The sequence below is a fragment of the Mustelus asterias genome, chromosome 2 (genome assembly GCF_964213995.1).
Source record: "Mustelus asterias chromosome 2, sMusAst1.hap1.1, whole genome shotgun sequence".
Taxonomy (NCBI): domain Eukaryota; kingdom Metazoa; phylum Chordata; class Chondrichthyes; order Carcharhiniformes; family Triakidae; genus Mustelus; species Mustelus asterias.
This window is the reverse complement of record NC_135802.1, coordinates 132,899,747-132,912,857: the sequence shown is the minus strand read 5'-3', so window position 1 is coordinate 132,912,857 and position 13,111 is coordinate 132,899,747. Positions and strand designations below refer to the sequence as shown.

Here is a 13,111-nt window from a genome sequence, read left to right as displayed (position 1 = left end):
GTTACAGCATCAAACAGGCAGGGCAAAGCCTCCAAAGAGCTGAGTAATTATAATGTTGAGTTAACATAATGTAGGAGAAGTAATCTACTAGGCACCCTCTTCACTTGTCTAGTCTATTGTCCTTTTGTGGTATCTTTTTATTTTTCTTGCTCTAAGCATTTTACTTAGCCCATCTGACAGGCAACAGTTATGAACTTTGTTTCTTCTTGAGGGCTTTCTTAAAATCTTTTGTATATGAGAAAGTACATAGTGGTCGCAATTTCCCCAAAGAATGACTGGCAAAGTGCCACAACGGTAAGAAAACTGAAGCGATCCGCGCTGGTCTGTCTGGCATGGACCAGACTGCAATCATCCCACACTTGGTCATTTTTGGGAACGCAGTGAGTTGCGTGCCCGTCCTGGGAGGATCAGGCAGGGCCTAAAGTTGCCAGTGAGTGCCGTTTTGAGATGACGCCCCAATTTCAGAGCACTGGGGGATATGGGAATATCAGCAGGATGTTTCTCCTCCCCCTCCCGACACGGATCACTGGCATTGGTGCCCTTGCAATGGGTCCCCCCTTCATGACCCCTGACATATCGCCGCTGACACCCCCTGCCCCTAGTGATAGGCCCCACTTTGTTGCAATTGCACTGGCACTGCCCAACTGGTACTGCCAATGTGCCAGGACTGGCACAGGTCCCTTTCTGGGTGCAATCCAGTTTGTGCCTGTAGAAAGGGACCAGGATGATTGAAAACTGTTTGCCAGGAGTGAAACCTGTTTTTAGGCCCGCGTGCAATTTTCTGGGATCGGTGCGATTTGCACCAGATGCAGCAAGGCCGAAAAATCACTCCCAAGTGTCTGTACTGTTTCTTTTCACATCCAATCTGTAGGTTCTCCAGTAGTCTGTAGCATGAAGAGTTTCCTTTGCTGACTGGTGGCAGAGTATTATTGAGTCAAATTAAACTTCGTCAATTCTTCATTCAGTTTTTGACTTAAGTTCTTAACTGGATTTAACAGCATATTTCTTTTCATCGTTTTAATTTTTTTTTAAATCCTTGTTTATCTGGCTTTAACATTAAAGGTTTGTAAATGTAACTGATATGTATTTGCACCTTGAGATCCTGCAGAAAATACTTCAATCTTTTACAGCCCAAGGTGACCATGTTTCCTGTTTAAACATTCGGTGCGCTTAAGTACATTTACAAAATGTTCTTTCTGTATACACTTTGAGGGTGTTTCTGTTCTGATAACCTCTCGCTGCATCATGTGCATTTTGATGCATTCAAATAGTATAAGCAGCTTAGCAGCAATTGTGTAGAAATAGTTGCAATGGTTTTAAAAATTTAATCTTAATTTTACTTCTTTCCCCTTCATGCTGTAGAACAAGGAGCTACAAAACCAGCTTTCAGCTTATTTGGCAACAGTTCTTCCACATCTGCTGCAGCAAATGCTGGGAGTTCCACACCTTCCACCATATTTGGTAATTCTGCACTCTCAACAAACCCACCGTTTTTATTTGGACAGGCTAGCACCACTATGAGCAGTGCAAATCTTGGAAGCAGTTCTGAATCAACTGTTGCTGCAACCAAGCCATTTTTGTTTGGCACACAGGACATTAAATCATCTGCCAGTACATTGAGTGCAGGGGCCCCCGTTGTACCATTCTCATTTGGCTCAGCACCCAGCAATAACACTGCTACATCTTCTGTGTTTACATTTGGAGCTTCAACCACAACATCCAGTTCAACAGGTAAATCCTCCCATCATGAAGAGATTTGTAAGAATGCAGGAACGTAGTGGGCAACATGAAGATTGTTTTTGTTTTATATAAAGGCAGTTGAACAATAAAGCCAATCCAATTTTTAAAAAACTGAAAGGCATTATGCTAGGTTTGCTTTTTTTTTTGAAGGACATTTACACAATATTGTGCATACCTACAAGGCCAGTTTACCTTTTTATTTTGTTTTTTCACAGAGAAATAGTGTCTCTGGATTTTTTTTATGTCGCACTCTTCCTCCGCTCCCCTTTTAAGATAGAATGATAGAGTAGGTTTGCAGGGTTGAAGTGCATGTTATTTCATGCTATGTGGGTATCATTGGCAAGGCCAGTATTGGTTGCGTGTCTCTCATTGCCCTTGGTTTGTTCAGCTATTTCAGAGGGCAGTTAAGAGTCAGCCACATTGCTGTGGATCAGGAGTCACATGTAGGCCAAACCAGATTTCCTCCCTAAAGGGACAATAACGACAATTGCCGAGGGTTTCATGGTCACTATTACTGAGACTAGTTTGCAATTCCAGATTTATTAAAAGAAAGAAAATCGAAACTCCAAATGTAATTCAGAATTGCCACACTGTTCCTTCTAAGAATTAAAAATTGACAAGGTAGCATTATCTTTCAGCTACCTGCTATATAGAATTTATTTGCACCTGGAACAATCCTAATTGTTGAAGCAGATGTTTCATGCCAGTCTCCATGAGTGTCCAACACAAAAGCTGGCAGTAGTTGAGTACCCACTAGCTAGAGGGAAAGCTGGTTTGTATCCAAACTTTGGAAAATTGAAATCTATTTGTTAGTTACATAATATGGCTCAAAGCATGGTGAAAAGAAGAGGTTGCAATTTGTGGGACACTGACCTTAGTACTTGGGAAAGAGTGAGCTAGTCCCTTGGGATAGGCTCTACTTGAACCAGGGTGGGACTAATGACCTGGCAATCGTATACCTAGGGCAGTGGGCAGGGGCTTTAAACAGGAGAATTCAGATGAGGGGAGATTTAGAAATCCAAAGAGAAGGGTCAATGCAGCAGTGCAGCATAGAAATGGGAATAAAGACAAACAGATTGAGGGGAAAAAAATCAAACAAAAATTAAGGAACAAGGTTTTCCAGGGAATAGAAATAAAAAAATAAATGAAATTAAAGTATCTTTATCTGAATGTACAAGGCATCTGCAATGAGATAGATGATCTAGTGACACAGAGAAGTATATGATTTAGATCTAATCACTATTACAGAGATATGGTTACAAGTTGATCCAGGTTGAGAAATAAATATTCCAGGGTGTACACAATTTTGGCAAGGCAGACAAAATGGCAGTGGAAGAGAGGTAACCCCGATAGTGAAGGATGATATCAGGAAATTGGTGACGACAGGCTCTGGCTTTAGAAGATCGTGAAGTAGAATCAGTATGGTGGAAATTAAGAATAGGAAGAGTCAGAAAACACTGATGGTAGTAATTTATAGACCCTCTAGCAGTAGTTATGCCATTTGGCGGATCATTAAACAAGAAATTAATGGAACGTGCAACAAAGGAAATGTAATAATTGTGAAAGATGTCCCAGTCCATATGAAGGCTAATCAAATTGGCAAGAAGATGTGTTTCTAGAATGTTTTTGTGGCAATTTCTTGAAGTAATATGTCGTGAAACCAACTGGAGATTTATTAGAAATAAAGCTATCCTAGATCTTGCACTCTGTATTGAAGAAGGGTTAATTAATTATTTCAAAGTAAAATATCCACTGGGAAATAGCAACCAAAATACCACTGAAGTCAGTGTTAAGTTTGAAAATGACAAACTCCAGTCGTAGACAAGAATTTTAAACTTAAAGCCAGTTACGTAGGTGTGAGGGGGCAACTGGCTAAGATTGATTGGGTAAATAGAATAAACAGTATGAAGGTAAATGGGCAGTGGGAAACATTTAAAGAAACAATTCAAAATCATTGACAAAAGTGCATTCCATCGAATGACAAAAACTCAAGCAAGAAAGACCTATCTCTGGCTCACTCGGTAAGTTAAGGATAGTATTAGATTAAAAGATGAGGCTTGCAATGTTGCAAAACAGCAATTCTCAAGATTAAGAATGTTTAGAAACCATTAAACACTCCCAAACGGCAAAATATAAAATGAGTAAATTAGCCAGAAACGAAAAAGTAGATTGTGCGCACTTTGATAAGTATAGAAAAAGGAAGAGAGTAACTAAAGTAAATTTTGGTCCCTTAGAAGCAGAGAGAGCAAAATTATTATGGGCAGATATTTAGTGTCTGTCTTCACAATAGAAGACACAAGTTGCATACCTGAAATAGATGGTAATCTAAGGGCTAAACAGGGTGAGAAAATAAAGGAAAATAATATTGGTAGAGTAAATGTATTGGAGAAACTTGTGTGACTAAAATCTGACATTCCTGAGACCTGATGACCTACAAGGTTCTAAAAGAGTTAGTTACAGAGATGGTGAATGTGCTGGCTATGACTTTCCAAAATTCCTTATATTCGGAAACATTCCCATTAGTTTGGAAGTTGGCCATGTTGTATCACTTTTCAGAAAAAGGGGGAGAGAGAAGACAGTGTGGGGTATCAAAGTTTGCTTATAACACCAAGCTAGGTGAGAAGGTAAGCTTTGGGGAGGACACAGAGGCTGCAAAGGGATCTAGACAGGTTAAGTAAGTGAGCAACAAGATGGAGCCTAATATTGGAAAATGTGAAGTAATTCACTTCGGTCGTAAGAATAGAGAAACAAAATTTTTTTTTAAAGATGTGAAACTTGCAAGTTTTGATGTTCAAAGAAGAGACTGGATGTGCTTGTGGAAGGCACACAATTCGCATGCAGCTGAAGCAACTAGTTAGGGAGGCAAATGGGATTGGAGTTAAAAAAATATATATATTAAAAAGTCGTCTTACAACTGTTCGGGGTTTTGGTGAAAACATATCTGGAGTAGTATGTGCAGTGTTGGACTCTACATTTAAGAAAGGATGTACTTGCATTGGAGGTGGTACAGTGAAGGTTCACTAAATTGGTGTCTGGGATGAGAGGGTTGCCCTATGATAGGCTGAACAAATTTGTCTTGTGTTCTCGAGTTTAGAAGGAGAGGGAACCTCATTGAAACCTACAAAATTATGAAAATGCTTGATAAGGTAGGTGTTGAGATGATTTCTGCTGGTTGTCAATCTAAAACATGGAGGCACAAAGGGCAGCTCATTCAGGACTGATGAGAAATTACTTAAAAGAGTGGTGACTCTTTAGAATTCTCTGCCTTTTGAGGGTTGTAGATGCTCCATCATTGAAAAAGTTTTAGGGCTGGGATAGAGATTTTTGGCCTTGGGGAATTAGGGATATGAAGCCCAAGATCAGCCATGATTGTGTTGAATGGCAGTTTAGGCTTGACAGGCCATACGGTCTACTGCTATTTCTTGTGTCCTAAAGTAAATTTATCTACTTTGGGCTGGTGCAAGAAAAAAAAAGTTTAGTGTTCAAGTCAGTAACTACAAGATTTTTAATACTATTACTCACCATTTGGTCTGTTTTCAGGTGGATCATCAAACCCTATCTTTGCATTTGGATCCAGTTCTACAGCTACAGCAAATCCGCCTCCACCTTTTGGGAGCACACACACCCCTGTCCCTCTGTTTGGACAAAGCAGCAGTCAGCCATCTGCTGCCTTCGGTTCCTCTGGTGCTCCTACCTTTGCATTCTCAACTGGTTGTCAGCAACCTGCCTTTGGTTCACAGTCTACTAATAGTCAACCATCTCTCTTTGGAGGACAGTTACCCAATCCGCAATCTGCATTTGGTTCAACTTCATCTACCTCGAGTAAGTAAATCCTTGTTTCCATAAGGTGAACATGTAAATTTGACCATATCCAGTTTTTTAAATGTATTCTTCCATGGAATATGGGTATCATTGGCAAGGCCAGCATTTGTTGCCTATCCCTAATTGCCCTTGGACTCTTACTGTAGGTCATTTCAGATGGCAGTTGAGGATCAACCATATTGCTTGGGTTTGGAGACGCATGTAGGCCAGACTGGGTAGTCAGCACGGATTCGTGAAGGGCCAGTCGTGCCTCACAAATTTGATAGAATTTTTTGAGGAGGTAACTAAGTGTGTTGATGAAGGTAGGGCAGTTGATGTCATATACATGGATTTTACTAAGGCGTTTGATAAGGTCCCCCATGGTCGGCTTATGATGAAAGTGAGGAGGTGTGGGATAGAGGGAAAGTTGGCCGATTGGATAGGTAACAGGCTGTCTGATCGAAGACAGAGGGTGGTGGTGGATGGAAAATTTTCGGATTGGAGGCAGGTTGCTAGCGGAGTGCCGCAGGGATCAGTGCTTGGTCCTCTGCTCTTTGTGATTTTTATTAATGACTTAGAGGAGGGGGCTGAAGGGTGGATCAGTAAATTTGCTGATGACACCAAGATTGGTGGAGCAGTGGATAAGGTGGAGGGCTGTTGTAGGCTGCAAAGAGACATAGGTAGGATGCAAAGCTGGGCTGAAAAATGGCAAATGGAGTTTAACCCTGATAAATGTGAGGTGATTCATTTTGGTAGGACTAATTTAAATGTGGATTACAGGGTCAAAGGTAGGGTTCTGAAGACTGTGGAGGAACAGAGAGATCTTGGGGTTCATATCCACAGATCTCTAAAGGTTGCCACTCAAGTGGATAGAGCTGTGAAGAAGGCCTATAGTGTGTTAGCTTTTATTAACAGGGGGTTGGAGTTTAAGAGCCGTGGGGTTATGCTGCAACTGTACAGGACCTTGGTGAGACCACATTTGGAATATTGTGTGCAGTTCTGGTCACTTCACTATAAGAAGGATGTGGAAGTGCTGGAAAGAGTGCAGAGGAGATTTACCAGGATGCTGCCTGGTTTGGAGGGTAGGTCTTATGAGGAAAGGTTGAGGGAGCTAGGACTGTTCTCTCTGGAGCGGAGGAGGCTGAGGGGAGACTTAATAGAGGTTTATAAAATGATGAAGGGGATAGAAAGAGTGAACGTTCAAAGACTATTTCCTCGGGTGGATGGAGCTATTACAAGGGGGCATAACTACAGGGTTCGTGGTGGGAGATACAGGAAGCATATCAGAGGTAGGTTCTTTACGCAGAGAGTGGTTGGGGTGTGGAATGGACTGCCTGCAGTGATAGTGGAGTCAGACACTTTAGGAACATTTAAGCGGTTATTGGATCGGCACATGGAGCACACCAGGATGATAGGGAGTGGGATAGCTTGATCTTGGTTTCAGATAAAGCTCGGCACAACATCGTGGGCCGAAGGGCCTGTTCTGTGCTGTACTGTTCTATGTTCTATGGGTAAGGGAAGTTTCCCCCAAATTTGGGAAAGTATATTGAGTAATGTGACAGTATGCAAGCAGCTTTCAAAACCTCACTTAAAATATCTTCTATAATTGTAATTCTCTATGTATCCAAAGAAATAGGTTTCAGGTGGTCTGCTGTGTGCAGTACAGAAGTTGGTTGTCATAACAGAGTTGTTGCAGCAAAAGCAATCTCCTCTGATGCTAGAATTGTTAGCAAATTACAATTAATTTTTTAAATGGTTACCTAGGATTTACTATAAAACTACACCCATGCTGCTCCCAGGAAGGAAGGAGGGAAAATGAATTCCCACCCACTTAGTAAGCACTGTGCTATCAGATGCCTGGCTGCTTATCTAGACTGCAAGAATAGTACTGTCAGGCTGGATCCAGCAAGATTGAGAATTAGTCGTACATTTTATAACTACTGTATATTCCCCTCTGCTCAGACCTATCCTCGAGTTCACTGCCCGATAGCAGATCCAAACCACTCCCTCCATGGGTAGGGCAAGGAGGCAAATCCTGAATTGACCCCACCCAGAAGGAGGATTGAACCCTGTGCTGCTGGCACCAATCTGATCCACACTGGCCCTCCTGCCAACTAAACTAACTGTCCCTCCCCCACCTTGGCAGGAAATCCAAGTTGCTTTGACAGCTGATACTTTTACATCTGTCATAGTCTGGAGCTATGGAGAGTGATGGTGGAGGCTCCAATTTCTTTCCATCACATGGCTGACCAGGAATATCTCCCATTCTTATCACCTGCCATTGATGATTTTTGGAAGGTTTATGAGTTGATACTCAACCTGTTTGGCCATGTTATGAATCCACCTTTCTTGGTTATCAAATCCTGGAGTGGGAATTGAACCTGGAACTCTGGCTCAGGTAGGGGCCTGCTCTATCACAAGAATACCTCAACGCCTACTAAGGCTGGACAATATAGTGTTATGCTTTCTAAGCATGGACATGGAACTTTAAAATAAATGGGACTGTCTGACCTATAGGATACTGTTCGTCAGGAGTGTTATCGAATACTCTCCCCTTGCCTGGATGACTGCAGCTCCAACAAAACTCCAAGCTTGACACCATCTGGGACAAAGCTTGATTGGCACCTGATCCACGAACATTCACCCCCCCCCCCCCCCCCCAATGTACAGTAGCAGCAGTGTGCTCCTAAAAGATGCACTGCAGCAGCTCACCAAGGCACCTTAGCACCTTCCAAATCCCTGACCACTACCATCTAGTAGGGCAAAGGCAGCAGATAGATGGGAACACCACCTGCAAGTTCGCTGAGTCAAAATCTTGAGATTCCCTCCCTGACAGCAGTGTTGGTGTACCTACACCACATGGCCTGCGTTGGTTCAAGAAGGCAGCTCATCTCCACCTTCTTGAGGGCAATTAGGGGTGGGCAATGAATGCTACCTTAGCCAGCAAAGTCCACATCACACAGATGAATAAAAAAATGTAACCATCAAAAACACTAAAGCCTCATGAGGCAAAGTTGAATGCCAGTCAAAGATCCTGTTAAAAGATGGATTTAAAGAATAATTGCAAAGATGTGCAGGTTAGGTGGATTGGCCAAGCTAAATTGCCCCTTCATGTCCAAAGATGTTAGGGGGATTAGTGGGGTTGTGGGGATGAGGTGGGGGGAGGGCCTGGGTAAGATGTTGCGTTGGTGTCGACGCAATGGGCCAAATGGTCTCCTTCTGTACTATAGGGATTCTATGATTCCATGAAAAGAGCGAAGTGAAGAGTTTGTATTTGAAAAGGAAATTCCAGAGAGAGTGACCAGGGTAGCTGAATGCACAGTTGTTCTAGACAGATGTCAGGGTTGTTGCAATAGAGAGTTCTTTGAGTAAATTAAAGGGCTGTTGTAAGTTACAACCATATTATAGGTTGAAAGCAAGGCTGAGGGTGAACTATGGAAAGCCAGACAGGAGAACAGCAGGATGGTGAGGAATACAAGTGAGTGGTTGGAAATGACCTTTTGTGTGATTGAGTCAGTAGTCACCTGAGATGGCCATCCTCAGGATCATGCTAAGAATATGTTGTAGGTGTTTGAGGAAGATGTGTCAAAGCTCTTACAAGAGAGATACAGCAAAGTGTGATACTCCCAAGAGAAGATATCAGAGGTGTAAGGAAAGAAACCAAGGTGTGTAAACTGACATATTGAACTGAAGTAGTAACTGTTATGAAGGTAAGGATAATGCAAAAAAGATGGTCGGTTGTTATAAAGCGAAGGTTGATTCCCCCCGCCCCCCCCCCCCCCCCCGAGAACTAACACCAAAACCCCCAAAGAGGAGTACCTCGCCTCAATCTCTAAAAAGTGTGTGAAGTGGTGTGACCTGCTCTTCAGCATCTCCTACTGGTTAAATACGAAATAAATCCCTGACACTCGCTCTAAAATCAACACATAACAATTTATTTATCTAATCTGGTACCTCCAAGATTCTAATGGCATGCTGTCCCAATAAATGCAATTCCCACTTATTAACAAAAAAAATAGAATTTAGTTACTCTAAATTGCAACTAGGTTTTGTGACTTTCCGAATATTCTGGGGCTTCTCTGTTGATTCTTCCTTCTTCTTTGGTACCTTTGCTATCTAGATGGGGCAGTTGCTCTCTTCCTTTTATCCCACTGCCCCCCCTTCTTTCATACCTGTGATGACATATCAATATTTCCCACAATAGGATTGGTCTTAGGTTGTCAAAACCATCAGATTTAAATTTAATAGGTTTTTGGTATCTAAGTGCCTAATTCAAAACATTCAAAGGCCTGTTGCCTTGGTAACACTGCTGCTTGGCCTTTCGATACACGTTTCAGTCTGGGGCTCTATACGTACTTGCATTTTTTAAACTCTAAGTACAGAAAAAGCACCACCTTTTAAGGGGACCATGCAATGCTTTCTCTCTCGCATTTTACAAAGACCACTCTACTCAACTTCACAACAACAAATCTGCAGTTTGGCATGTGACCAGAGTAGAACAATGAATTGTTCTAGCCAAGTATAATGCCTTTGTCAAAAGGAGAGGCATATCACTTCCAGGGACATCGCCAGTAATCCAGAAACACCTTGTTGTAATGTGTCATCTGTTCAGAGATTATTTCTAAATTAACATGTATTCTGCAGGTAACAGTTTTCAGTTTGGAAACACTGGTCATGGTTTTAACTTCAATGCCACCAATTCATCAAATGAGGTATTTAAATTTGGATCATCTTCAACGGGAGCATCGCAGCAGCCTGCCCCCCCTGGTGGCTTCCAGTTCAACCCAGCCCCTGGATTCACTGTTGGGTAAGAATCTTCATGTGTGATACCAAGATGCTTCTCACTGAAATATTTGTTTTGTTAAGATTAAATGTTCAACGACTGGAAAGAAGATTTTGTCAAACAAAACCTCTGGCTTTGGAGAAAGACATCTAAACCAGATGCAATCAGGAAAGAGTTATTTTAATTTAAGCTTAATTGAAAGTTCTAGGGTGCCATCTTATGGCCTTGTCCTGCCCATTGTTTGACGATGTGAGCTGGTACAATCGGGTGAGACAAAAAACCAGGTTTGCACCCGGTTTCTTGCCTCCCCCAATCGTGCCAGCGAAGGGCACAAAGCCAATTTCAATATTAATGACATAATTTGCATGTCTATAACTGTGCCAAGGGCAGTGCTGATGGGGTGGGGCCTGAGTGGGTTTGGAACCTGAAAAGGGGTGGAGCTGTGACAGTATGAGGAGAGGGGAGAGGAGCTCCACAGGGGTGGTGGATTTGAAAGGGAAGGGGAAAACTCTGCCCGGTTTTTTTTAATTTTTGGAAGATCGCACCCCCAGACTGCACTGCAAAGCAGTTGTTGGATATCTATAAATAAACTAACATTTGGCTGGAAATAGAAGTTAGTTTATGGAATATAAGTGGATAATCAAATATGTCCTGTCTTTGACCGACTCCATTTCGAGTGAACTCCAAGGGAAGGTGTTGAGCAATCGGAGGGAAAGTTACAATCATTGATTACGTTCACATATCTTTAAGCGGTGAACTCATGGGACATTAGCAGATGTCTAGGAATAATCTTTGACACCCCATTTTACATTTGATGAATTACATTTATACTGGGTTCAGGCACCATCTAACAATGGATATTTATTGTCTTCAGCAAAAGAAGATGGGATTGTGCTGTTGAGCCTATCTAAGCGCAAATCTAAATTTTAATCTTTTTTAATCTTGAAAAGCTTGCAGTTTGAATCAACTAAAAGATGCAAACATGCAGTTCTGTTCTGCTGTAACCCCTGGCTGTTTTAAGCAACTGTTGGATTATTTTAGAGTCTACTGTTCGAGTGCACCAATGGATAGATTTTTGGAATATCAACAAGCATCACTAAATGCGTGACTTGGATAAACACACATACAGATATAGAATTTCTTTCTACAAGTTGAGCTGATGTCCAATTTATTGATGCATAATTCACTAAATAACCTGAGTTTTTTGTTTTTCTTTTGAACAGGGTTGGCAGCACCAATCCTTTTTCTACAACATCTAGTGGCCGTTCAACTGTTACTGGTCGGAAGATAAAGACTGCTGTTAGACGCAAGAAGTAGTTGTCACAACTGTTCTTTAAAAAAAAACAGCTAATTATTGAAAATGTATTTTCTATAAAGAGCTGGTGCCCTGCATTAATTGAATTGTACCTCCTTCTGGGCTTTATCAGATCTACCTAGGACCATTTGAACCTGCATATAATTGGTCGCTGCTTTTAGTTGCCTGGTGATGGGTGGACTGTAGATATTTTTGTGAGATCCCAGCAGTGTCATTAGTTAAAGACTTGGCATGGTCTGGCTACAAACAACCTGCAAAGTGAATGGCTTTGTATATTGATACCTCTTCATCTGCACCACTAGATATTGTTCATAACCCACCCAATTGTACTGAAAGGTTTGTACAGACTGTAGAGCGTCAGTGAGAATAGGGACTGATAATTCTGCAAAGGTTTCATCACAGTATGTCTGGAGTATGTGAATGTGTAGATGTTAAATGGATGGCCTGTTGTGCACTGATGTTTTTGACTGCGGAATGATTGAAGAATCATACTTGGAGGACTTCAAATGAATTGTCTTCATTTCATAGAACATGTGCTTTTTAAATTCTGTTTATGCTTTTTTGACTTATTTCATTTTATTACAAACTATTATGTACATATCTTATGATTTTCGGTCAATTTGCCATTCTTGGACAAAAACCCAAATCTGTGAACTTGAATTATTTTTTGTTATAGCGGTATGTTTTTCGTTCAGTATTGTCTATTAGAAGATTTTATTATGTAAATCTCATTATTCAAAGTTGCCTAATCCATTTAACATCCTTTCTGATTAAATAAAATTGGGAACTCTTTAAAGTTTGCGTATTGGCTTTTGTGATCCACTTTTGTTTGGACCAAAACAGTGTTGTACAAAGTATTAACTATATATTTTTATATTTGTTTAAATGGACTATGGTGACTTTGGATAATAAGGAGAACAATTTAATATTAAAGCCATGTTTATTACTGTATGATTAACAAAACCATGGGATAAATGCCATCAATAAAAATGAAGAAATAGTAAAATTATTTGATTTTGTATCAGTCTTTTAATTCTTGCAAGTCTTAATATACCATGCAGATTTAAACTTAGTGGACTCTTTCAGAAGAACACTTCTGAAATGCATAGAATTTACACTATAGAAACTGGCTATTTCGCCCAGCTAATGCTGGTATTTATACTCCATGTTTAACCTATAGATGGCACAGTGGTTAGCACTGCTGCTCTTCAGCACCAGGGACCCAGGTTTGATTCCTGGCTTGGGTCACTTGTCTGTAGAATCTGCATGTTCTCCCCATGTCTGTGCGGGTTTCCTCCCACAGTCTGAAAGATGCGCTTGTTAGATGCATTGGTTATGCTAAATTCTCCCTCCGTGTACCCAAACAGGCACTGGAGTGTGGTGTCTAAGGGATTTTCACAGTAACTTCATTGCAGTGTTATTGTAAGCCTACTTGTGACACTAATAACTAAACTCCTCCCACTCTCCATCTA

The 13,111-nt window shown here is 41.2% G+C and overlaps 1 protein-coding gene across 3 annotated transcripts in view; it reads left to right on the top strand.

Moving 5' to 3' along the window:
• Positions 1-12,648, top strand: part of nup153 (nucleoporin 153) — a 61,753-nt gene extending 49,105 nt beyond the window's left edge. For 2 of the 3 annotated variants that reach the window (XM_078241860.1, XM_078241867.1), the window contains exons 19-22: positions 1,363-1,731; positions 5,281-5,562; positions 10,186-10,348; positions 11,548-12,648. In XM_078241860.1, the coding sequence (XP_078097986.1) occupies positions 1,363-1,731; positions 5,281-5,562; positions 10,186-10,348; positions 11,548-11,641 (908 nt within the window). In that variant the 3' untranslated portion in view covers positions 11,642-12,648. The remainder of the gene's footprint in view (positions 1-1,362; positions 1,732-5,280; positions 5,563-10,185; positions 10,349-11,547) is intronic. The other variant, XM_078241874.1, reaches the window with a different exon arrangement.
• The last annotated feature ends 463 nt before the right edge of the window (positions 12,649-13,111 follow it).